The following is a 26422-nucleotide window of genomic DNA, read 5'->3' as shown; positions in this document are numbered from 1 at the left end:
AACACAATTTTAGAAATATTTTAATTATTAAAAAAAAGTTCATTTTTATATTTGTAACGAAAAAGAAAAAATTGTAAATATAAATATGTAAAATTGTAAATATAGGTGTGAGATTATGTTTCTCAAAAGTCTATTAAGAATATTTAGTGATATCATTGTGGTGATATATGTTTGAAAATATTATAGCACTCTTGTAGAATTTAAGAATTAATTTCAATATTTGAAATACATTTGAGATAAATTTAATATCCAAGTTATATTAATCTTATTCTATATTTTATACAATATACTTTTGTTACTCTGAAATACAATTATAAAATAAAATTTCACAAGAAAAAAAATACGAAAAATATTCAAAATAAAAATTATTTCAAGGTGAATTTAATCCTTTTGAATAGCTTTGTCAAGAAAGTTTACAAGTTCATTCACGGGTTATTCAGCTTTATTAAGTCGCGCATTGGTATGCTAGAAGTGTCATCCAATTAGTTTCTTCTTTTTGCCCCCTTTCTTTTCATTAATATAAGTGAGTTTAAGGGATTGAAAATATGTCTTATAAAATTTTTATTAATTTTTCAATCTTAAAACAAGTATATGGAGATTTTTCTAACACCAAACATTTATTCAGAATATAGTATCATGTCATTGTTCAAATTTTAAAATTCCATGATTTGGATACAAGAAACTTGAAAATTCCATTAAATGATATGACATGACATGTGTTTGTTGATGATCAAAGTATAATGTAGTTCTCGCTTATGGTTGAACATGAAGCAAGTAACACCTTTAATTTTTTTTTTCCTCAAGTTTTATCTCATTATTCATCTTATAGCTAGTTATGAAACTGGAATCATGAAGTTACTCATGGATATGAAGATGACCCATGTATACAAGATATTCAAGTGAAGAAGTGAACATATTATATTCCACACCTTGTCAAATAATTTTTTTTATTATTCTTTTACTCTTATTTAAAGAAAAATTCCAAGAATAATACAAATTGGAACAACCATAATAAAATAAAGCATAGTTTAAGTCACATATATAGCAATTTTCCAATTTATTAATTAGGAGTGATGAGTTACAATTAGGATTGTTTAATTATGTAGCATTAGAATTTGGGATTATGATGAAAGATGATCTTATTGAAGGGTTCTCAAGTGTTTTTCCTTTTGTAACATTTAATATGTTGCTATTTAATATTTGTGTTATCAAAAAATAATTAGTTATATTTATTTTCAATATGATAAATATTTATATTTTAGCTTGCAATAACGAATACAGGATATGTTGGGAAGAGTGTGGACAAAACTGATTTAGACTAACAAAATTATGATGTTTTTTTTTTTTTTTGTTAACTTGTAGCAATAATTTGGTTGAAATGACTTTTTTTTTTCTTTATGGAATTATCGAAACAAAGTGATCCATTCATTTACACAATCTGTTTTCCATTTAAATGATTTTGGTCAAATTGGTTTTCAGTGTAATCCATCCAACTCCAATTTTTAGTTGTACTAATGTGGGTTAACAAGTTATGTTTAACATTCAATAGGAATAAATTTTTTATCTCTTTACTTATATTTTAATTGCTGCTATTTAATTAAAATTAGATCTTTATCTTTATAATTTATTAAATAAGAATGTGTATTAACTTCAATATACATCTTATTGAAGTAAAACTTTTTTTTGAATGAAAAATACTATCATAATAATTTAAGCAATTGCATTTGAAATTTGTTTATTAAATAAATTAATTTTCTAAAACATTATTATTAAATGTCTGTTTTCCCCATATATAATTGAATAAACAACCTTACATGATAAAATAAAATAATAATGAAAGTATTAAAAGCATTTCACAATAACATAAATCAAGCTAATTTTTTTGAAGTGATAAATAATTGAAGCAACTTTTTAAAAAAACTGATAAGTTATTACATTTGGTACAGTATACATTAATTTTTCTAGTATATAAATTACACTGTAAAGTTGATTTAGAATTAAATCCTTTTGATAATTTAAATATTTGTATTATTATATAGTCAATACATGGTAATTACTAAGCCACAAGTTTATTTGGTTCAGTTGTAATTTATTTTACCTCAAAAGCAATTTGTATTTGGTTCAGTTAATTTGATGATTTCTCAGACTAGTTAAGGTTCTTTCTAAATAATGTGTTAGTAAAATAGTTATAAGAAATAAAAAGTAAAAGAAATTAAATTTCTTTCGATATCTTTAAGAAGGTTATATATTGAATATTAATTACTAAGGATATTTATTTTAGGCTTAAATACGTTTTTGTCTTCATTTTCGTAGTGTTTGATGCGGATGATCCTCATCTTGACATAATGTTTAAAATGGTTCTCATTTTTACCGAATTTTTAAAATGGTCCTCATTTTCGTCATTCGTGTTTTATTTGATCCTTTCCTGAAACGTCGTTTAAATCAATAAGGGAGCACTGTACAGGTGACACGGTTTGTATTAGGGTGTGTTATGTGTACTGCACATATGACTAATTAACGTTAATTCTACAATTTAGGAAAAATTTTGCAATTAGGGAAATTTCTTCATCTTCGTCTTTCTTGAGCTCGGATTTGCAGGGGAAGCAGCTAATACTTGCCATTTCTTTATTGGATTGTAGAGGTATAGTAGGGATCTGTAAGCATGAATATTTAACTCTTTAATTGTTAACATCACTCTTCCCCAAACTGTTGGGTGTGTGCTACTAGGATGAAAAAATTTCCCTAATTGCAAAATTTCCCCTAAAATTAAAAAATTAACGTTAATTAGCCATATGTACAGTACACGTAACACACCCTAATACAAACCGTGTCACCTATACAATGTTCCGTTAATGATTTAAACGGCGTTACAGAAAAGGACCAAATAAAACATGAATTACGAAAATGAGGACCATTTTAAACATTCGGTAAAAGTAGAAATGAGGACCATTTTAAACATTATTGAAGACCATCTGTAACAAACACTACAAAGATGAAGACCACTTTATTTTATTATATAAGTAGAATAGACGTTATTATAAAAATATAAATATATTTAATTTCCATATATTCGTTTGATGAACATTTTTTATCATAAACTTAATTATAAAGATTTATACTATTATAGAATAAAGAAATATTAAATTATAAATATTTATATTTTTTTAAATGTCGTATCTTTAGAAAATTTGCGCTTCTACTTATTTTTCATTTGTAAAATTAAAAGCTATATTGATTTTTTTTATCAATTATATTCTTAAGAATTTCTAAATCTTTAAATAGTTTAAAGATATATTTATTATGTAAGTGGAGGTATAAAGCGATAAATTAGAAAATCATATAATTATTTTATTATAGTGAATAATTATTATATTTTTAAATGTTAATAAAATAATATTATTGGAGCTGTTGGTAGTAGAAAAAGGAGGGAAAACACGTGGCGGTCAATTATAGATTGTGTGGTATAAGTGACACATGATTGAAACCAAAATGATGATGAACAAAAACCTAGTATTTCGCCTAAACGTATTCCCAAACCCATCTTTCTGTCTCTTTTCGTTATGTCTCATTTCTTGTTGTATTTGCTAATTCTGAAAGAGAGATTTACGCTCTGTCTCACACTTGGTCAGCATTGTCAATGGCGCTTCACTGTCTCTCACCCTTTTCTTCCGAAACTAACTATTTTCAGCAAGAGGGATTTAGATAACACTCCTCTTCTCTATAACCTCTCTTTCTTCATCCTGCTTTTCTTCTCTTCCAAGAAGAATTTCTTCCCATTCATCTCTTTCTTCTTCTTTTTTTTTTTTCCTCCGCACTGTCTCGGCATCAACATTCCTTCTTTCCTTTCATAACTAGCGCAATCTCAACGGTACCGTCTCCAATCGTTTCATTTTTATTGGTTTTGTTTTCTTGTTTTTGGGTTATCAAAGAAAAGAAAAAGAAGATGTGGTGTGTGTATCTAATGAATTCTTGGTTGATGGGGTTGCAGGCAGGGCATTTGGGATTGTGTTTCTTTCCTTTAATGCCCTGAGTGATATGTGTGCTTGAATTCACTTGAACACAAGCGGTCAACTCAAACGACACAATGTCTGGTACTGTGTCTTCCAAAACTGGTTAACTTATGATCGTTATTGTTGTTGTTATTACTATCTTTGATATTATCATGGATGCGGCTCTTGAATGCTGTCATGTCTGCAGGTTCTTTTAAGCAGAAACTGAGGAATTCCTTAACGAAAAAGGGTAGGCGAAGCAGCAAAGTCATGTCCGTTGAAATTGAGGATGTTCACGATGCGGAGGAGTTGAAAATAGTTGACGAGTTCCGTCAAGCTCTTATTTTGGACGAACTACTCCCTGCAAAACATGATGATTACCATATGATGCTTAGGTCTCTTTTCCTTTTCTATGCATTTCCCTATATATGGATTCAGATTCTCTGCATTCTCATATTCAACTATGGACAAAGATCAGAACACTCATATTTTATCCTGGTCAATCAACTTAAATCACATTCAAAATCTCTGTTGTCTGATCTTCTTCTAATGGTTATCACATGAGTGCAAACATGACTACACTGGTTCCGTTTATCATATGCTGCATGGTTATTTGTTCCGTGTCCTGGAATGAATGTGTACTTGCTTATCATCTCAGGTCATTGATTAAAATAAGAAGTTGAAACACACTACTTTTGTACTTTGTTGAATAGATTCCTCAAGGCCAGGAAGTTTGATGTCGAAAAAACAAAGGAAATGTGGACTGAAATGCTCAAATGGAGGAAGGAGTTTGGTGCTGATACTATTCAGGAGGTACTTGAAATGACAATATTTATTTTATTTTTGAATGTTATTGCTTTCCAGTTGAGAGTTTTATTTTAACCAGTTTCCTTCCTCTTCTGGATTTTTTTGTTTCCTTTATACCAGGACTTTGATTTCAAAGAAATTGATGAAGTTTTGCAATATTATCCCCAAGGACACCACGGAGTGGACAAAGAGGGAAGGCCTGTATATATCGAGAGACTAGGCCAAGTCGATGCCGGGAAAATGATGCAAGTCACAACCATGGATCGCTATATCAAATACCATGTAAAGGAGTTCGAGAGGACATTCGATGTGAAGTTTGCCGCTTGTTCGATTGCTGCAAAGAAGCACATCGATCAAAGTACAACTATCCTGGATGTGCAGGGAGTGGTAAGAATGAAGTCATAATTTATTAAAAAAAAATGGATTGAAAATGAATCCTGATATTAATAGCAGAGAAAAAATTGGAAAATATGACAAGTTGCTAAAACTGCAATATTGAATCAATGCCACAGGGGCTTAAAAGCTTCAACAAACACGCTAGGGAACTCGTTACTCGTCTTCAGAAGATTGACGGTGATAACTATCCTGAGGTATTTCTTAGTTTTTCTACTTTGGCTAAAATTTTATTGTGAATAAATGTCATAGATTACTGAGTAATATTATGGTTTCTCAATTGCAGACCTTGAACCGCATGTTCATCATCAATGCCGGATCTGGATTCAGAATACTGTGGAACACCGTGAAATCATTCCTTGACCCTAAGACCACCGCGAAAATCAATGTGAGCATATAAACATTACCCTAAATCTGCTTGTTTGGTCAGAAAAATATACTAATGTCACTCAAACATAAATTTCCAGGTTCTTGGCAACAAGTTTGACACCAAATTGCTAGAAATAATTGATGCAAGGTGAGTGTCCATGAATAGGTGGAATATCACAGCATCTGGTTTGCCTTGTTTTACACGTACTTTTTATCTCTTTGATTGCTTCCTCTGCCTTCATTGTCCACCTTGAAGTCTTTCTGTAGAACTGACGAAAGGTTATTGAAAAGATTCTTGGTTTTGCTTTGGCAGTGAGTTGCCTGAATTTTTGGGAGGTACTTGTACTTGTGCTGATAAAGGAGGCTGTTTGCGCTCTGATAAGGGCCCATGGACGGATCCAGAAATATTGAAGGTAAGCCTGTGCTCCATTTTATTTGACCTCTTTCTTTCCCTTCCTTCTATACTAATAACCCCAGCTGTAGTTTTGGTATGAATCATTCATAAACCTATTGTACTATGGAATTGCAGATGGTTCAGAGCGGTGCTCACAAATGCTCAAGAAGGGGTGACTCACACGGCGAGGAAGAGAAATCAACCGCTGAGGTGAGATACCACATTCTAAGCTCTTTGATTATCTTGTGATACCTTTCGTTTTCATTTAGTTGAGCCTTTGAGCCTTTTCAAATGCTGTAGCATTTTGTATATCTCTTTTATTTTCTGGAGACTTTGCGCTTTCTTTCGTTTATGAAATTTTGAACTAATACGTGAGTATATATGCCTAGGAACCCGAGACTCCCAAGTGTGGGGCAACTTCCCCTCAGGTTACTCCCGTTGAGGTATGTTAAATATCCATTCTTAATATAGTTTAAAGTAGACAATTTCAGGACTTAATGTGTTTTAGATAGTAATTCCAGTGTACAAGTAAATGGAAATTGCTTAAAAGAGAAAACATGTTCTTACAGATGACAAATTATGGAACCAGAAAACATATGAACTGAACATGCATGTGCCTTTCCTTTTTTGCTAGTTTCATGAACATTTCAAGAGTTCTATTTCATGTTACTGTCTTTTAGGACTGCTCTTTTTAGTTCTGAACCTTGAGTAATGGTTAAGGAATTAAAAATTAAATATTTTTATTAGAAGGTATAATTGTGACATTTTCACTTACGAGCCTCGCAGGTCCCTGCTACAGAAGCCTCCAAGCCTGTGGAGTTAGCCCCGGTTGATACTTCTATGCAAAAAGTTGACGACAACTCTCCCCAACCTAATGACGCAGGCACTGCGGTTGATCCAACTGCGGCAGCAGCGGCTGCCGCGGCGGCAGCGGCGGCGGCGGCAGCATCAACAGGTACACGCTGATTACAATTTCATTTTTTCCATCATTCTATGCTAAATCTATTTCTTTAAAACCAAGCGTATACTAAGTAGGAAATCAGCACGCGGTGGATTCATTGTTTTGTTGTTCTTATTATTAAAAAATTGGTGATTCCTAAAACATCTAAAGTCCGTGGTGTCCAGTGTATATGAAAGGCGGTTCTGCTCAATCGCTTCTGACCAATTTGCCTGCATCGGGCTTGTCTACTGCAGAGTTCTCGACTGTGATGAAACGCATGGCTGAGTTGGAGGAGAAAATGGTGACCATGAATAAGCAGTCTGCATCCATGCCACCCGAGAAGGAGCAAATGCTGAATGCAACTATGACTCGGGCGGATGACTTGGAGCAGCAACTTCTGGCCACCAAGAAGGTAAAACATTATTCATTATTAAGCACTTTTTATCACACGAACACTTGCACTGTCCCAAATAACTTGTTTGAAAATAACACCATTATGTCAGGCTCTGGAGGATTCACTGGTTAAGCAAGAAGAGCTTTCTGCATACATTGAGAAAAAGAAGAAGAAGAAGAAGAGATTCGTATGTGCCCCGTGTTGTTAATTAAGTTTCGGTAGTTGGTGCAGAATTATTTGTTTACTGAAGGATTTTTTGATTTTTTGTTGTTGTTGCAGTACTTCTTCTAAATAAGCAAATAAAATGAGTGGATGGCCGATGTGGAGGTGGAGAGATCAACGGAGAATTAAGTTTTAGTTTGTGCCTTTCAGGAAGATTTTCCAAATGCCCTCTAACATAAATGTTCCTGCATGAGAACTAGTAAATTTTTTAAACGACAGAGGAAAAGCATACGCTGAATATATGAATTATGCTAATCTGATATTTTTGTCTCTATTAGGATAGGACTTACTCTCTATGTATAGTATTATAAGTATAACATAGGGCGGCTAAGGCAGCCCTATTATGTCCGTACAGAATGAATCATTGTCTGCTACCAAATTAGAGAGTATGTTTGACATATGATGTGAAAAAAAGCTAACTCACAAAAAACAGCTTCCTTTTCCTGTCGCACTAACAAAAGGGCATCCTATGTTGTTGGCCTCAACTGGACATCAAACCAAAACTTTCTACGACCCATCGAAATCTTTTCTCTTTCTTTACTTCAACTTTAAACCCAACCAGTTATGTTCACCAAAAATACCTGAGAATGAATAGTGAGCAAACCCCCACTTCATCTCACGTGCAATAAAATGTTAGTTTGCAAACACTGCAGTTGCCATCTTCACTTCTATTTCATTTTATTTTTTTCAAGAGGAATTGCATGTTTTTGAAAGACATCTCTACTTTGCTGGAGGTATTTTGGCAAGTGTTTTTCTCGATTTTGCAAACAGTGATTTCAAATTTTTTAGATTTATAAACTATAGAAAGTTTCGTTGGCTTGGATAGTCTATAGACCCAATCCAATTCAAACAAATTCAATGTAGGTTTATTCTTTCAATTGAGTCAAGTTCTAACTCAATTTTCTATAAGTTGATGAATGAATTTTATACATTGAACTGAAAACATAATTTAATTTAATCAAAATTAGTAACTAATATTAATAATGATAATAATATTACTCTATATTTTTTACTGACATTATTTGAAACATTATATTACATCTAAAATAATTAATTAGAATAAAAATAATAAAACCATTCTATAAAATCTAAGATATGCAATTTCACTCGCAAGTAATATTATATTATATTTAAAGTAAATTTTTATTTATAACTAACTGTATTTTATAAAAGATAAAGAAAAGAAATTGCATATATATGTAAGTGTGTGTATATATATCTATCTATATCTATATATTTCTCTCTCTCTCTCTATATATATATATATAGTTGTTTTAATCTTCAAATTTTATTAATTAAAATTATTAAAATATTGCAAAGTACTATTTTTTTAAAATTTGAATTAATTTCCATTAAAACGTTTAATGTGTATTTTTATTAATAAATTACTATTAAAATCATTTTTAGATGTTATATTGAAAAATTGAAGAAAAACTGAGATTTTTTTTTTTTTTGTAAAACAAAATTAGTTAAATTGTAAATGAGATAAACAAGTCAAGCTCAAGTTTAATCATGTTTTCATAAATCAAACTCAAAATTTTTAAATAATTTTTTTAATAAATGAATCAAACTTTTTGATAATTTGTTAAGTAGCTGAATCTTAGTTCAAAACTAGATCGTTGTAGTAACTTTTGTTTTGTTTACTGGAATTGTTGTATCACTTTACTGTCAGAACTTCATTTGGATCAACTCATATTAATTATGGGTATTATGTTTTGTCTGTAAACAAAAATCACAGCAAGAAGTTTGGAACAAAAAAATAGGTTACAGCAAGAATCTAGCACCTGAATTTTCTTAGTTGTTAGCATATAATATTTTTCTGTATCTATATTTTCTTAGGACATAGCGTAACCTTTCGTTAATTTGTTTTCTTTCACACTAAGACTTTGATATTTATAACAATTATCAGATGGAATTTGTCTATAAAAGGTTGATGGCTACATTGTTAATAAATAATTTTGGGAATGAATTTTCTTTTTTTTTCTCTTTAATGTGTGATAAGAATGCAGTTAAGATAATTAAATTACTTTAGTTTATGGGAAAAAAATAGTTCAGTTAAAAAAAATGTATAATATTGTTAACTAAACTAAACAATAGTTCAAGTACAACTGAACTTGGTCAAACAATGTTTTTAGTCTATTTAGTTGGGGTAAACTATTTTAGTTTAGTTAAAGTAATACAACATTAAAGCAAATTAATCCAAATCAACTCAATTATCCGGTTTCTAGAAAGCTATTAATGAAAATATTCATTTCAACATCTATTTTTACTTTTATTTTTTGTTTTTTTACAACATCTATTTGTGTTAATAAAAGACATATACTATTAAACTATTAATTTCATATTTAGGACAATGTAATAATTTTGTTAGAAAAGATTACATATTAAACTAGTTTAGTTTTAGTTCAAAAATATAGTTTAGTAACTATAGTATTCAATCACTATAATAGTTCAATTTAGTTTTTTAATATAGAAATTAACAAAAAATTTAAATAGTTTAGTTTAATTCATTATCAAAGTTAATTAGTTTAGTTTATTAATTTTTTTTTTATATATATAGTTTAACTTAGTTCGGTATAATGTTTTCTTTCAAACAAAACTATGAACAATCCTAGATCTCTTTATATCAGCAATGTATGAAATATAAACTATATATCTCAATGCGTTCCAGTCATATCTTATCGTATTCAAACCAAATTCTAAGTTAAAATTTCAAAAGATTTAGATATATAACAACAAAATAAGAACAAATTTAACCCTAGTCCCAGGTACTGAGAGATTAGATTAATACATAACACTACCAAAAGAGAAACAATACTTTCTCTTCTTTATCTGAAATTATTACATTAATTAGTTCATGCTTTATTTCTGTTTCTTCTTTATCTGAACTTAAGCTCTAATAATTCTCCGATAACCATGTTATAAATAGCAAATGGGTATTTAAGTGGAGTAATATTTTAATAGTACAATTAGGGTATGATAAGTTTAAACATTTAAAATTTAATAATGATAAAAAAGCACTTCATGTTAAGGTTTATTTAATTTTGTATACTCATCGTGCGAAAATTACTTTTTTGTTTGATAAAGTAATGTGCATTGGAGGACTTAAAAGTAAAGCAAGTACACCATGCAAGCATTATTAGAAGAGCAAGAGAATAAGCATGTAACTTTACTTTATCGGTATTATTATTTTCAATAATATTACATTAATGTAATAATCCTAGTGATCTTTACAGCTTTAACTCATTGCCACATGTCTAACTTAATGTTATCTGGTAAAATAAAAAATTGTTAAAAGTTAAAGAAAGAGAAGAAAAGAAGTGATCCTATTCTACTCACTCTACAATGTCCTAATTTTTTAGTAAGATTTCCCTCGAATCAAAGCTAAGCACATATACTATATATATGCTGTATACCCAATAACCACGTAAACTATGCAAAAATAAACAAAAAGAAAAAATACTAAGAATATAATGTTAAATGAAGAGAAGACAAGTTCTGTTTAAGACTTAGACTAATAGAAAGGTATAGAGGATTAGGTATCCAACTATACCTGTTCCTTCGTTACATTGCATCATAGATATTGTCACAGTCTTTGTTATTTATTTTAGCCCTTATCAACATTGTAAGTTATATACCCTGACACATATAAACAACTGCACAAGTCGAAATTAAGGTTGTTACAGGTGTCCCAAAGAAGAACATGTTCACATTTAATGATTTGACTCATGAAACATAACAGAGATTCTTTTCACCGACAGAAAAGAAGAACCAAGAATATAAACGTGGATATGATTGATATTATAATCTAATAATCTATCATTCTGTCACGGTATATAAAAGTCACTCTAACTTTTTTTTTTCTCCTTTTTAATGTACAACCCTGTCCAATGGAAAGAATGAAGAAGAAAATATAAACAAAAGTAAAGATATGCCCTCACAAAAACAAGAAAATATTTTAGTTCCTATATGGTTAAACACTTTCAATATCCTAAATTTGTTTCTTGAACTTTAAAGTACATGTGAATCTAGTGTATATGATTGAATTGTTGTTTCAGAGACACCAAATACTCTTTCTCATCCTTCTCATGAGTTCTCACGTTGCAGACGGTAAGACTCCATTTTTGGTGAGAAAGTTTAGTCAACTGCGATGAAGTTAACTGGAGCAGGTGAAGCTAACATGGTAGACTCCATCTAATAAGACCCAGAGAAGAAGAAAGAACTGCGAGACCTTTTTGATAATGTCGTAGTTTACTTGAACAACTCAACACTCGATTATAATATGCTTGGCTTGGTGGATTGAAATACTAGTCTTCTACCCTAAGGAATCGACGCTGATCTTAAAATAAAAAGACCAATCCAACACAACTTTCGATGAAAGAATACCGTAACAATGTCAAAGGAACCGGGTCCATAGAGTTCTCTTTTACATAAATTAGACTAGTTGGCTCTTTCATACATTTTATAATTTAAATTCATGTGTCATTCATCTTACCTCATAATTATTGATCTTATCTTTTTATCTCTCTTGTTAAGTTATTGAGAAAAATCACTCCAACAAATGACAATATTATTTCTGCATTAAGTATTTTTGCTTTATGCCTAACTAAAAGCGTGTTGCTCTGTGTTTAGAACGTCAAACCAGTATGTTAATACTATAGCTTTCAGTGATTTAACATGACAAAAATCAGTAGCTAACTACTCTTCATCTTTTTGTGCGGATTTGAAAACTAGTTAGTTACCAACTCCAGCTTTTCCTATCCTTCCATTGCGCCATTTTTCTTTTTCATTCGTTCCCTGTCATGCAATAATTTTCAGTGAAGTTCTTCTCTATAAATACCATATCCCATCATAATGCTCACCAATCCAGCTAGAAAACACCACTTCAACCACCCTTGTGCAATTGTTGTTCAGGGAAGTGTTCTTGAAAGGAACAACAATGGTCAACTCCATAAACTTTCTCCTGCTTCTGTCTCTACTAGCCTTTGCTCCCTTCTGTCTCTGTGAAAAGAAAAATGAAGGTTATCTCTACCCTCAATTTTACGACGGTTCATGCCCCAGAGTTCAAGAGATTGTCCAATCTGTTGTTGCCAAGGCTGTGGCAAAGGAACCCCGCATGGCTGCTTCATTGCTGAGGCTACATTTCCATGATTGTTTTGTCAAGGTCTCTATATATCACAGAAACAAACCCCATAACTTAGTTAATATAATTACAAAATCTATAGCAGTGTCTTAACTCTCTCATTCTTGCTGATGTTCATATTATAGAATTTAGAGTAATGATATTGACACTCGCACATTATATACACTTAGCTGACACTCTTTATTCTTCTTTTTGTCGTATTATATCACGACCAAATTTTTTGTAGAAATTATATGGTTGAAATGTTTGATGTTGCAGGGGTGTGATGCATCAGTGCTGCTAGACAGCAGTGGAACTATTATCAGTGAAAAGAGGTCAAATCCCAACCGTGATTCAGCTCGAGGATTTGAAGTTATTGATGAAATTAAATCCGCACTAGAGAAAGAATGTTCACATACAGTGTCATGTGCTGACATTTTGGCTCTAGCTGCTAGAGATTCAACAGTTCTTGTAAATATCCTTTTTTTCTGCCCTTTGGTATCATTACCTTGATATTAGACAGCCAAAATTCAAAAGTTTGTGATAAAACCTGATTAATCATTGCAGACTGGTGGACCAGGCTGGGAAGTACCTTTGGGGAGAAGGGACTCTCTAGGTGCAAGCATCAGTGGCTCAAATAACAACATTCCTGCTCCCAACAACACATTTGAGACCATTCTAACTAAGTTCAAGCTCAAGGGGCTTGACATTGTCGATCTAGTTGCTCTATCTGGTACACTCCTAATACTTACCTGTTTCTCGGAGTTTGTCTTCAAAACATGTTTGGTTTGCGCCCATAGTTTGTTTAGATGAATATTTACAAAACTGATTTTGGTTCAAATTGAGTTTGAAGCAAAATTGTGGATATTTCAAAATTAAGATCACGGCAAACAAAAGTTACCTTTTTTTTCACTTCCAAACTAAAGGGCTTTGAGCAAACTTGATTATGACAAAAAGACCATCAAACGTGATATTTTGTTGTGAAGTCCCATTAGGACTTCCTGAACGTGCGTTTGATACTTTCACATACAGATATAATATAAACATAGTATAAATCATGTTAATTGCAGGATCACTTTGTTTTGACTCAATTAGCAGTATTGATTAGCTGCGTCTGCATCTGCATCATGAACAAGTTTTGATATGTTGTAGGGAGCCACACTATTGGAGATTCCCGATGTACCAGCTTCAGGCAGAGACTCTACAACCAAACTGGCAATGGAAAAGCAGACTTCACTCTTGATCAACAATATGCTGCTGAATTGCGCACTCGGTGTCCAAGATCTGGTGGGGACCAGAATCTGTTTGTCTTAGACTTTGTTACCCCACTTAAATTTGACAACTTCTATTACAAAAACTTGTTGGCTAACAAAGGTCTGCTAAGTTCTGACGAAGTTCTCTTGACAAAGAATAAAGAATCCGCGGATTTAGTGAGGAAGTATGCAGAGAGAAATGACCTATTCTTCGAACAGTTTGCCAAGTCCATGGTTAAGATGGGAAACATCACTCCTCTAACAGGATCAAGGGGAGAGATCAGAAAGAACTGCAGAAAAATTAACAAGTGACGAAGTAACGTCTTCGTGATGTACCACGTGTGAAAATTGCACTTGTATGTTACTTTTCTTTCCATTGTTTACCGCATTTGAAAACATGAGAGTCTATTATTGTGATCCTTGGCAGTGTCATGATCTGCCTCAAATAATCCTTTTGATACCGTCATTGTGTGTTTAAATTGGATTTATGTAATTAGATGTCTAAGGCCCTGTCTTGAAATTTGAGTTAATTGTTCACGTAGCTGGGATTTATATGTAGGTATGAAGCTCAATGAAATTTGTGTAACCTTTCATGTGGAATAAAATATAATTCAAATAAATAATCCTAAATAGAGTTTTGTTTAACATTAATGTATCAGAAAAATAATTTTACTACATTTATCATGAAAGAAAATATTAATAGCTTTTAATTTGTAACTTTCAATCTGCACCATGGGGAATCAAATTGGTAATGAAAGTGATCGATCATATGGAGTATTAGTTGGACCAAAGACTTATTGGTAAGTTAATCAAGAAATCGCACACACAACTGTTTTGGTTCAATTGTCTGCAATTTTGATTTTAGTTCACAGAAAAGTTGTCTTTGAAGACTTAAGCTACTATGATTTATTGGTTTTTCCTGTTATAAGCTTCTGTTCACGGTGGTTAACCATTGTTTTAAGCTTCTGCTATGGATGGTTAGACAGTGGGATTTTTTTTTTCTGCTTTTGCCTTTATTGTAGTTAAGCATTTGTCTTGTTTGCTTCCGTTAAGTGGTTGAGCCTTTGACTTATGGTTTTTGTGTAATGGTTAAGCTTTGAGATATAATAATTAGCAGTTTGGCAGGAAAGTAGTTAGTTTGTTGTCTGTAAAGACTTTTTATAATCCTTTTGTATTACTTCTTCCATCAATCATTACACATTATTTTCAATTTTAACAACTTGCAATTAGGTATTCATTCATCCTCAAGAAAAGGGGTAGCAATGAGATTGATACAAATCTCTTAACAGAATAATGTACAGAAAGTACAACTTGATTATTGAGAGTAATAATGACAATTTCTTTCTTTGTTGCGTAGCTGCTGCGACAAGGTTTGCTATACCCGAGGCACTGTGCTGCATTACATTAACACTGAAATTCTTTGCACCCTTCAGCTTTTGCTGTAAATGAAAAAGAATTGGAATCGATGATACAAAACGAAAGAACAATGAATATCCAGGATCCTTTTCTGACCACACTAAAAAAGTAAAACCACAAATTAAAAAATTGAAATAAATCTCGGCCATATACATGTGACTGAGCTATGCATTTGTCATAGCTGTACAATCTCAGAGAAATGCTCTATTGTGGCAAATCCCTGTAGTGCTCACATGAGTTCCACTTATTATGGCATTCAGAATTAGTTAGCAGAAGCCATTCCCAAAGATTTTGAAAAGGAGTTAGATCCTGCGTGCATAGAAGTGAAAAGATTGATCAGTGCTTGACCCGTCATCAAGCAGATGTACATTGGCAACAAAAAATTGAAGCAGGATCCAGAACTATTGAGTGTCAGAACTTTCAAATGCTTCCATTCCATAGATGAAGGTATGGGTCTCTTATCATTATCACCAACATTGCGCCAGCGATTAATCTGCAGTGTGATATGCAATAATTAAGGTAAGTTTTCTAAATTCTTTGCATTTACTTACAATGTACTTCATATCAAATCTTGAATCAGATTGGTGAATAAAGTAGCGTACCGATTGCCAAAATGTCTGTAGTTGATTCAATTACCGGAGTATTTGTGAACTCGGAGATATCTTTAGTCCGAAGCTTATGTTCAAATTCTACTGGCATTCCTATAATTCTTAATTTCTTCAGAGAAGTGATAGCTTTCAGTCCTTCTGGAATCGTTTTCAACTTCTCACAACGATCAATAACCATGTACTCAAGCCTTGGAATTGAACTTTGCTCAACTGTCCAATCCTCCAATTCTTTCAAAAGAACAAGTCGCAAAATAAGCAATTGTGAAAACCCTTCAGAATTGAAAGTGAGTTCCGGCCAATTGTATGCCCTTTCACCCAAAACGAGCATCTTAAGTTTTGGTAATCTCTCTAGTTTGGCAATAGACTCCTTCTGTAGGTGGGAGTTATGTAGAGTTAGTTTTAAGAGGTTTGGAGGGAACTCATGTGGATCAGGTAGCTTCTTGATCTTTCCATTTAAAGACAGCTTCTGGAGATGAGTGCACTGAGACAGCTGCATAAAGATTGGAAATTCATCCTCTTCAGATTGAAGTGATAGTGACAGTGAATATAGGTTCCGTAATCCTTGTGCGGTAGAAAGTACAGAATTCACCAATTGTCCTGATAATTCACAAATCCCCAATTGCCTGAGGTTAGCCATATTCGCTAAACCTCCATCTACTATCCAGTTTCCAGCCTCAATGTGAGGTAGGGTTTGTAGATTGGTTAATGTGTCCAACCGTAGATGGCCGCTATCTGGAGAATCAAATGGAGTGTACAGGAGCAGATGTCTCAAATTCACCAACTTCCAAATTACGTTTGGTATTTTCTTCAAAAAACAACAATACCTTAAATCAAGTGTTTGTAGGTTTAGCAAATTTCCAATGGAAAGTGGGAGTTCTTCTTCTAGATTAGTCTTCCTCAATCCTAGATACCTCAACTGAATCAAGTCCCCTATTGTGCTTGGAAGGCTAACTACCCGAACACCATCTAATTCTAATACCCTGAGTAGCTTAAATTTCCTGTAGATGAAATTCAACTTCTTTTCTTGCTGAAAATTTAAACGAAGCCAGGGTTTCCTGGCTATATCTGCATTATATTCTCTGTTGAAGAACAGCAAGGAACGTGAATGATGCGCATTGTGTTTTAAGAAGTCATACCTCTCATCGCAAGAATGCATGGACTGGCGCCGGGCTTTAGTGGATGGACCTGCCACATCACCTTGAAATATTTTGAGAAAATATTCCTCTTTTCCTTTGGAGAGTGAAAGATCCCTAAGGAGATGGTGGATGCGAATTGTTTTGACTCTGCCTAACGAGCTTACTGTTCCCACTTGAATCATGCACCTACCAATCAACTCATTCAAATATTTCTGAGCAACACCTTCCGCAGTTTCTTCTCCTTCTTGCGGAAGAAATCCCTCCGCTATCCATAGTCTGATCAATTTCTTTGTCTGAATGTTCACACCCTCTGGGAAAAGACCCAAATACAAAAAACACGATTTTAAATGAGAAGGCAAATCATTGTAGCTTAGGGCCAAAATTCTTGCTATCTTCTCTTGCTCTTCCAGCAAGTACCAGCTGATATTTTGCAGCACCCGTTTCCACTCCCCACTTGACTTCAGCTTCCTAGACAGCAAACCACCGACCACTACCACAGCCAGAGGCAACCCTCCACATTTGACCACAATCTCCGTCGCAAGATCCTTTAACTCTGAGGGGATGCCGTTCGTTCCAGGAAAAGCTTTGTTACAGAGCAATCTCAAACTCTCATCTTCTGTCAATGGCCGCAACTGATGAGGATTACTACAGGCATCAGCATGTAAAGCAACCTCCCAATTCCTTGTGGTGAGCAATATCTTACTTCCCATCTTCCCTCTAGGAAAGACAGACTTTAACCCATCCCAAACCTCCATCCCCCATATGTCATCAAGCACCACCAAATACCTTTTCTCGCTCAACACATTGCGCAGCTTGTTGATAAACTCTTCCTCAGGTATTCTCTCCATTTCATTTCTGGGGGCACCATCCACATCCCTCAGAATCCCTTGCAGAACATCCCTCCTCCTATACTCTTTAGAGACATACACCCACGCTCTACACTCAAAATGGTTGGTAATTTTATTGTGATTGTAGAGCTTCTTAGCCAAAGTGGTTTTCCCCAAACCCCCCATGCCAACTATAGAAACTACGTAAGGGTTTGGCTCCAGGGCAAGCAACTGGGTAAGAAACAACCCCATGTCATCTTCAAGCTCAATAAGATACTCTTCCTCAGAAGAAGGTGAAGGCTGTCTCCACTGCCTCAACCTTTCATTACTATTATTGCCATCATCACCGGTCATTACGACGCCGTATGTTTCTCGCTTGTTGGATATACTCTTGATCTTGGACATGATCTTGTCGATCCTGGTTCTGACCTTGTACAGATGCCATGGTCTGAACACCTTGTCCAACTGCCTCTGCATGGTTGTGTTGTACACGTAGGTTTCTATTAGTTCCTCTGCTTCGAAAGCCACGTCTCTGATTTCCGACACCCACAAGCGAACTCGGTCGCTGCCTTCTTGCTTGGCATCTGCGTCCCTGAGAAAGCTCTGCATCCATCCCAATTCGTTCTTCAAATTTTCCACCTGCCCTCTTACTCCTGCAAGCTGTGAAACCGCCACCGCTGCTTGTTCCATCAGTAGCTCCGCCAGCTTTGTAGCAACCGTTGACACGGCAACCTCGGCCATCGTATGTTGTCTGCTGCTGGTAGGTTCTCCCAGCAAGAGGAGAAAACTTGATCTTCAGCAAATGGGGGGTTTCTGTTCCACTTCTTTTGTGTGTGGTGATGAGAAGCTTCCTTCAATCAACAGTGATTTTCTGACTTTTTCTCCCTGGAGTTTGACTCACAGATCCAGTATAAATGTTATTCATTTGAGTTTTCCAGCAGCTTATTATTAAATTATTAAAATATTGTTTCCATACTCTCTTTGGAAGAAAATTTCCTCATTCCTCATTCCCAAACGTAGTTATTGGCACAAATATTTACCAAATAGATTTATCGGTTCTTATGTTCAGAAATTGGTTCCATAGGAAACATTTTTTATTCTTCACTTTGGCCGGAAAATAGGTTGGAATTTCTGATATGTATTTTTGTGTGTGTGTTTCTTTTATAATAATTTTAACTGTTTTTAGAATATTAATTTTAAGTATTAATATAAATTATTAAACTAGATTAATTTACATTATTTCAATGATTAATAGACATTTTTATTGTTAATAGATTCATAACTTTAAAAAAGATAATCATTATTGATATTAATAATTAAATTGTATTTGAATATAAACTATTAATTTAATATTTTAATAAGAATTAACATTAATTGCCGTAATAATTTAAAATGAGAATTTTAATACAAATTAGTATTACATTATTTTGTTGTTAAAATTCATTTTGATTAAAAATTAATAATAATGATATTATTGTTATTATTAACCAAAATTTAATTATAAATAAATAATAATAATAATAATAATAATTGGTTTAGTTTTAAGTTCTGATATACTTTAAGTTGAGTCCTTGTTAAATTCTTATAATTTACCGAGTACTACAAATTTTATACTTTGCAATTTGGTATAATATAACATTAATAATAAAAAAATAGTAAGTTTTTATTAATAATTTAAGTTATTAAAATTATATTTAATATTGAAATTTAGTATTTATTTAGTAATGTCGATTTAATTTAATAACAGTCGTTATTATTTAAATTTTATTCAAATTGAAAATGTTAACTCAATTATTTTTTAAGATAAAAAACCACTTTTTAAATAATATAAATGGTTTTACTTTTAAATTTTATATAAATATTTTCAAATTAATATTTTAAAATATTTTAATTTTTCAATTTTGTGTATATAAATAGGTTTTATAATTTTTTATTTGAATTCACAAATATATTAAAGAAAATTAACTTATACAAGTAAGAATATTATTTTAATCGCATAACCATAAATTCAGATACCAAAAGAAAAATGATAGAAAATAAAATGTTGATCTTCTAATTTATTCCATTATTTGCATTGAAGGATGATTAAAGTTTTATTCAAAATGGCAAAATAAAGAAGTCCATATGATCAGTAATAATAAACCAATGAAGATTTGGAGGTATAATATTGCACGAAGATAAAAATGAGACTAAGACAAAAAAAAAGGACAAACTGAAAAAAAAATCATAAGTGAAAAAAAAAGACAATTTAATATTTTCTATGACATACATATTTAATAATTATTTTCATGGTTGTACAATAAGCGGTAAAAATTAAAAATAAAGTTGGTAATAAATAATTAAAACAAGGTTAATTGAAAAAGTCGCATTTATGTTAGAAGAAACAGGTGCTTTCCTTGAGTCTCAGCAGCAAAACGACGGTTTTGCATTGCGTTTTGAGAAATTCGCGGCACTGTGGGCACCGGAGAGGAGGAAGGGAAGGAACAGTGTATTTGAGAAGGAGAAGGAGAAGGATGATGGAGTTAAAGTGGAGTGTGGTTGTAACGGTGGCGTTCACCGTTTTTGTGTTGTGGTTTGGAACACTGCACGTCCAAGCCTCTAATTCTGTTTCCGCCTTCGTTCAAAACTCCATCTACTCCAACAGAATCACCCTTTTCTCCAAATCCTATTGCCCGTGCGTTCCTTCTAATTTTCCCCTTTTCTTTTTATCTGATTTCACTCCCCTTTACCTTCATTCCGTTTGATGCAATAATGTCTCAATAATTAGGGTTTGCTACTCTGTTTCTTGTTCGTAGCTATTGCTTGCGCGCCAAACGCATACTTGCTGAACTAAACGAGAAACCGTTTGTGGTTGAGCTCGATTTACGAGGTAATCATAACTAGCCAATTTGCGTGTGTCATGTTAAAATGCTCTCGTTCAAACTTTTCACGTGGGTCACGGTGCTTGTGTTTTTTCCTCCTACAGATGATGGGTATGAAATTCAGAGTGTTATTCTGGATTTGATCGGTCGAAGGACAGTGCCACAAGTATTTGTGAATGGCAAGCATATCGGTGGATCAGATGGTTAGTTCTAAATTGCTATTCATACTCACAGTTGAATTACCAATTAACTTGATTTTAGCTAAATATTTGCTTGTCCGGTTAGAGTGAGGGATTGTGTGGGACCAAAATTGATTGAGTTAAAGTCACTTGTAGAGTAGTAGATTTTGTGTTAGGTAAAAATTATACCAGGTTGTTTTTAACATTATTTTAGAATAAAAACATTCAGACATGAATTGTTTGAATTTATATGTGAGTTGGGTACCCATTGCACCCTTTTGTTGTAAAATTATCCTTTGGCTGACCAAAAAGAGGTTCAAAACTAATTTTATTCAAAATCAATTCTTTGCAGATGCGATCTCATTCATAACTTTAAAATACCAAAAACGAATTCTATCTGTTATTCTTGTTAGTTATTACCTAAGATCTACGGTTAATCCCTCGATCTATTTTCGTTTTTTATTCACCGTGTTTCACTCCCTCAGTCTTGTTACTTTTATGCTGTTTCGCAATTCAGATCTCAGTGCTGCAGTCCAAAGTGGTGAGTTGCAGAAACTTCTCAGTGCAAGTTGATGGTGTGCTAGAGATTTACGAGCACTAGCATAGTAGCATCTACTATTCATTGGTGTGCGGACACTGATATCTTTGATCGATAATGAGGTTTTCAAGCATATAGCAGAATAGTATATTTCATTTTTTTTTTGGTTATATAGGCGACGGTGTGTATTCTTTAGTACAGGAATAGCCTGTCGTTTCTTCATTCTGCTTCAAATCCACGTGTATTCTTCGTATAGATATGTAGTACTCTTGAAATGACGAGCTCTGAAACGTTGAGTTTCAGCTCTAGTTGGTAAATTTTCTCTGGGTTAAACTGTTGATTACTTGTGAATATTTCTCCTTCATTGATGTTTTGGTGAATCAATCCCAAATGATGGCGTGGAGACATAAAGATGTCTGAAATATTGTTCTCAGCTAGAAAATTATGATCCGACGAATGAACCAAGGTCAAACTGCCCTGTTTTTCTCAGTTTACACTCTTGAACAATTATTCAACCAGGCACAAAACAGAATTATAAGACATGTTATATTGGCTACTAAAAATCTAAATCAGTGGGTAGGTGCACCATCTATGACAAAATTTGCATTATATGATAATAATCTCGGGGTAATTAAACTAAAAACTGATGTACACATGCTATGAAAACCTATAAAATAAGGGTAATAGTAGGATGACACACTTACACTCATTTGACATGTTTTTTCGTAAGGGAAAGTGAAAAATAATGTGTCAAATGAGTGTAGAAGTGTGTCAAAGTAATTTTTTTCATAAAATAATAGTGTGACGTTTTCTGGAAGCTGTTGTGCCATGTAGGGTTGAGAGGCCGAATACACGTTACCGCCACTGCATAGCTTCGACTGAAAGCACTCCTTGAATTAAACCACTTGTGTTTTATTCACTATCACTTCATCAGGACACTGCTATAGCCTTAGGCCTCCATTTGCCTCTTTTGGCACAAAGTACACCCTCTTTTATTTTGTCATGTAATATTTGCCAATGTAGAGAATTTAACAAAGTTCGCACTTCGCTGAGGGTGGAAGATTCATCACGGACAACCAATTTGCCTCCTGGTCTAGTTATTCTATCCACCTCTGCCATAACAGCTGTTAGTTTGCACCTAAAGAGCCAAAGCAGCATAACTGAGTCAGCTTAATGATGTTGCTCTAGTATGAGCGAAAATTAAAGGATCACACTACTTCAAACCATACCTATCTTTCAGCTTTGAGAAAAGATTATCTGCATGCAGCAGATCATAAGATCTTGGATACGTGCTGAAGGATTCACACCAGTCATGATACATCCCAAAAAGACCTCTCTCATAGATGACAGGAAGTGTGTCCGGAGCATCTACAGTCACCACATTGAACACCCAGACGGGAAGATCCTTTAGAGCTGCCGCAAATCTGCACATCGAGACAGAGATTGAGGATTTCATATGTATGAAAGTGTAGAATTGTTGTAGCCTAAGTAGAATGAATACCCCCCGTAGATGGATCGCATGTCCATGACATTTCTCACGTTAGTCCAAGTTATACCAATGTTGGTCAACTCCTCCACAACATTTTTCCAGCGATTAGTATCTGCTGCAAAATCTTGGGCAGGTGGTTTTCCATAGATCCCAGTCTGCGAGTTGTTTAACCAATATGGAGGTTTATTCAGTCGACGAGGCCAAGGTTCAGGCCATTTGCCTCCTCTCTCAGTCTTGTCCACAGGTACCCTGTGTATGCATGCCTGCAGAGGTACATACCTGAAATATAGTAAAACCAACCGTTCAAGATCACGGGTTATTGTTATGTACGTCACTGGTCAAATATCAACCAGTACAACGAGAGATTTACCAGGCAGCATTTGGATCATCATCATCCTTGCACAATGGAGGTTCACTTTGCGCCCTTTGGTTGTAGCATCCGTTGGATGTGGGTTTGCGATAAATGGCGGCACCAACCTGATTCAGTTCATCCTTGTTGATGGTCACAAGGTCCCAACAGATGGACTTCGTCAGTGTGGTCATTTCTGGAAGAACATTACAGGATGTCAATGACTGTTAAATCTTGAGTTAGTTATCTTTTCAAAAGTAAAACTCATACCCTTCCATATCTCGACATCTTCTTCGAGCTTCTGGTACACAGGAGTTGCAGACCAAATAAAATAACCACCTGGTCTCAAAAGCCGATTCAGTTCCAACAGCAACATGCCACCTAGAAAAGAGTTTAACATTATTCAACAATCATGGTTAGCACAAAAACTCAGCCATTATGAACGATCAATAGCTGTTACTACGACCAACCATCTACATGCCAAGGTACTCGACAACGTGCACAGTGTATAGCATCAAAGACAAGACTGGGGAATGGCAGCCTCTGAGAACCCATAACAGCAGATATGGCAGGAATTCCTCTTTCAAGGGCAAATTGGACTTGTGCTTCATGTTCGTCTTTAGGTGCAAAAGACATTGTAATAACATCCCTTTCGAATAGAAACCCTCCAAAGCTACCAACCCCACACCCAACATCCAAGATCACCCTTGTGTGTTTTCCCCATGCAATAGAAGGTTGAGCCTGCGTGACTCAAATTATAAACTACTTAGCACAAATTATGATTTATTAGCATGAAATTGAAATTGTGATTACCTGTTGAAGAAAATCGATGTAATGGAGAGCTCCGTGAATGAACTGAGTGCCACCTCCAGGGAAGGTCAAGAACTCTCCGGTCACCTTCACCCAGTTCTGGTGTCCCTTTACCTCTGCTAGCAACTTGTGTGGTACATTGTGGTACCATATCTATTCCCAAATGCGTTATGCGCATCAAACAAAAACCATCTATTTAACAACTCAAAATAATAATATATATTTAATAATTTTGAAATACCGTCATGTAAAGTTATTAGCCTCGGAGGTATATAAAAAAAAAAACAAAAAAACTAAGGTGTATAAATTAATTTTAATGTATATTCCGAAATGTATTTGATGTATCTTTGAATGAAAAAAATCACCTTATCTCTGCTGTTAGGCCACTCGATGGGCGTTCTGTAACCTTTGGGAAGTGGCACGAGACAAGTAGGAGGATCCTGCGGGCAATGTCTTTCCCTGTGTTCGTAGTGTCTTGTGGTACGCAACTGTTTCACTGCCTTTTCATTGTCCAAACACGGTATATAATCTTCATTCGCAGTGACATTGCAGAGGTACCATTCGTGATCTTCAAGTTTCTCTTCACTGTTTGATTCAACTTTCTGTCTTTTGTTTTCTTTCTGTGACTGAGCAGCTTGTGTCGACCATTGCTTCTTTGACTTACGACCTTTCTTCTCTGCTTTTGGTTTCGGCGTTACCTCAACCACATCTTCTACTTTCTGGTTTTCAATTTTCTCCGGCACTTGCTCAGAGGTTATTCCCTTTAAAGCCGCCTCAGAGTCCTGTTGCAACATCTCTGGTTTAGGATTTGCTTCAACCGCGCCTTTGTCCTCTCGAAATTGTTCCTCCGGTTTAGTGTCAAAACCTTGAACTTCTTGCGGCTTTCCAATGCTTTGTTCCTGATTTTCCACCGCCGCCGCTGCGATTTCTTCATCCTTTTTGTTTTTATTAGAAGCCTTGGGGATGGTTTGCTGAGGTTTCTCAGGCTCAGTTATTTTCACATCACTATCTGCACCAGCTTCGTGTATCACGGAAGCTTGCTCCTTTTGAGTTAGCGAGCTTTCCTCAGAAAGCTGTGCGTCCATGCTGGCCATGATGTGCTGATTTTGTGACTCAATGTTGGATGTTTTTTCATCAGATTTTATGGCATCATCGGGAAGCTGTCCTGGGTTGTCCCCAAAGACAGAAGAGGCAGTGTCTTTTGCAGTTTCTGCAATTTTTGCAGCAATTTCATGGGAGGCAGAGAGTTCATCGTTGGTTACAGAGGTATCAATGGACGTTCGGGTTGCAATGTCATCATCGCTCTGTGTTTGAGGTGTCACTACCGACTTGGAGGATAGCATCCACACGGCAAAAACACATAGTGCAATGAACAGAAATATTGTGAGGGTCGATACGTAAGATGGTGATGATGATCTCTTCCGTGACTTGAAAAGTGCCATAACAGTGTGTATGTGTGTTGCAAGGCAAATTATGAAGATGGGTCGTAATTTATTAAAGAAGATGCTGAAAATGGGTGATCTGCATGGCGTTGGAGAGATTGAAAGTGAAGATGGTAAGAAAGAGTATGAAACATTGTAATGGTTGGAATGTAGGGATGATCCAAAAGAGTAGGAATAGGAAATTTGTTAAGAAAGTTTGGTTCATATTTATGAATTTGACAACATTAGAAGCGACATGAGGCTTTACTTTGTTTTCGGAGCTTTCTTATTTTGTTTTAGTTTTTGTTTAGAAAGACAGAAAACTAACTAAACCGCAGTTTCAAAATAAACTGAAGGTTTGTCCACCAAAAAAACAATTTGGACGAGAGTGACTGAAGGATCCTATTATGGCGTGAGTTCTATGATGCGTCGAATTAACAAAAAAAAAATTATATTTTATTTATTTGTTCATTGAGTTTTGTAGTTTTCTAAAAATTAAAATACCATTTTTTTAATTTAATTCTACTACAAATATATATAAGTAATTAGTAACACATAATACTGTCATTAGAATAGTAATTATTAATTTAATGAATTTATAATTGTTAAAAATCTCAAAATAGTATACACATGTTTGGCAGTAAAATACATGTTTTTTTTTTGTATTTTAAGCTATATATCTGCACTAAAAAAATATATAAAAAGGGAATGAATAACTAAAATTATAAAAGACAAATAATCCAAAGGAATTTGAAGTCAATGTGTCTTGCTATACCTAACACCTAGTCTTTTTGGTCCCTAATTTTGTAGGACATTCCCATATTAGTCTCTAAATTGAAAGAGATTAAAACGTTCTTATAACTGTAAATCAACAATCCCACTGGTTAAAAAAAAAAGTGAATAAA

General features: G+C 34.0%; 5 protein-coding genes across 5 annotated transcripts; 3 read left to right on the top strand and 2 right to left on the bottom strand.

The window, feature by feature from the left end:
* The first annotated feature begins 3550 nt into the window (after positions 1-3550).
* Positions 3551-8155, top strand: LOC114173238 (phosphatidylinositol/phosphatidylcholine transfer protein SFH12-like). Its single transcript, XM_028057503.1, has 15 exons — positions 3551-3868; positions 3989-4091; positions 4198-4384; positions 4703-4802; positions 4917-5183; positions 5309-5386; positions 5476-5577; positions 5657-5706; positions 5872-5971; positions 6088-6162; positions 6342-6395; positions 6739-6907; positions 7147-7304; positions 7396-7473; positions 7566-8155. The coding sequence occupies exons 2-15, from the start codon at positions 4085-4087 to the stop codon at positions 7575-7577; spliced, it is 1437 nt and encodes a 478-aa protein (XP_027913304.1). The 5' UTR covers positions 3551-3868; positions 3989-4084; the 3' UTR covers positions 7578-8155.
* A 4023-nt stretch (positions 8156-12178) lies between these two features.
* Positions 12179-14506, top strand: LOC114173069 (peroxidase 72). The gene is made up of 4 exons (XM_028057285.1): positions 12179-12672; positions 12910-13101; positions 13198-13363; positions 13783-14506. Exons 1-4 carry the CDS (start codon positions 12448-12450, stop codon positions 14193-14195), a joined length of 996 nt encoding a protein of 331 aa, XP_027913086.1. The 5' UTR covers positions 12179-12447; the 3' UTR covers positions 14196-14506.
* Positions 14507-15093: 587 nt separating this feature from the next.
* LOC114173067 (disease resistance protein RPP8) lies at positions 15094-18970 on the bottom strand. Its single transcript, XM_028057284.1, has 2 exons — positions 15902-18970; positions 15094-15792 (listed from the first exon to the last, which is right to left on the bottom strand). Exons 1-2 carry the CDS (start codon positions 18609-18611, stop codon positions 15788-15790), a joined length of 2715 nt encoding a protein of 904 aa, XP_027913085.1. The 5' UTR covers positions 18612-18970; the 3' UTR covers positions 15094-15787.
* A 1260-nt stretch (positions 18971-20230) lies between these two features.
* On the top strand, positions 20231-21786 carry LOC114170019 (glutaredoxin-C3). Its single transcript, XM_028055488.1, has 4 exons — positions 20231-20544; positions 20666-20739; positions 20836-20934; positions 21428-21786. The coding sequence occupies exons 1-4, from the start codon at positions 20384-20386 to the stop codon at positions 21481-21483; spliced, it is 390 nt and encodes a 129-aa protein (XP_027911289.1). The 5' UTR covers positions 20231-20383; the 3' UTR covers positions 21484-21786.
* On the bottom strand, positions 21604-25877 carry LOC114170011 (probable methyltransferase PMT27). The gene is made up of 8 exons (XM_028055476.1): positions 24462-25877; positions 24100-24249; positions 23757-24027; positions 23557-23667; positions 23308-23482; positions 22950-23216; positions 22678-22872; positions 21604-22586 (listed from the first exon to the last, which is right to left on the bottom strand). The coding sequence occupies exons 1-8, from the start codon at positions 25536-25538 to the stop codon at positions 22379-22381; spliced, it is 2454 nt and encodes an 817-aa protein (XP_027911277.1). The 5' UTR covers positions 25539-25877; the 3' UTR covers positions 21604-22378.
* Between the last annotated feature and the right edge of the window lie 545 nt (positions 25878-26422).

The sequence above is a fragment of the Vigna unguiculata genome, chromosome 2 (genome assembly GCF_004118075.2).
Source record: "Vigna unguiculata cultivar IT97K-499-35 chromosome 2, ASM411807v1, whole genome shotgun sequence".
NCBI classification, from domain to species: Eukaryota; Viridiplantae; Streptophyta; class Magnoliopsida; order Fabales; family Fabaceae; genus Vigna; species Vigna unguiculata.
This window is presented reverse-complemented; position numbering and strand designations above follow the sequence as displayed.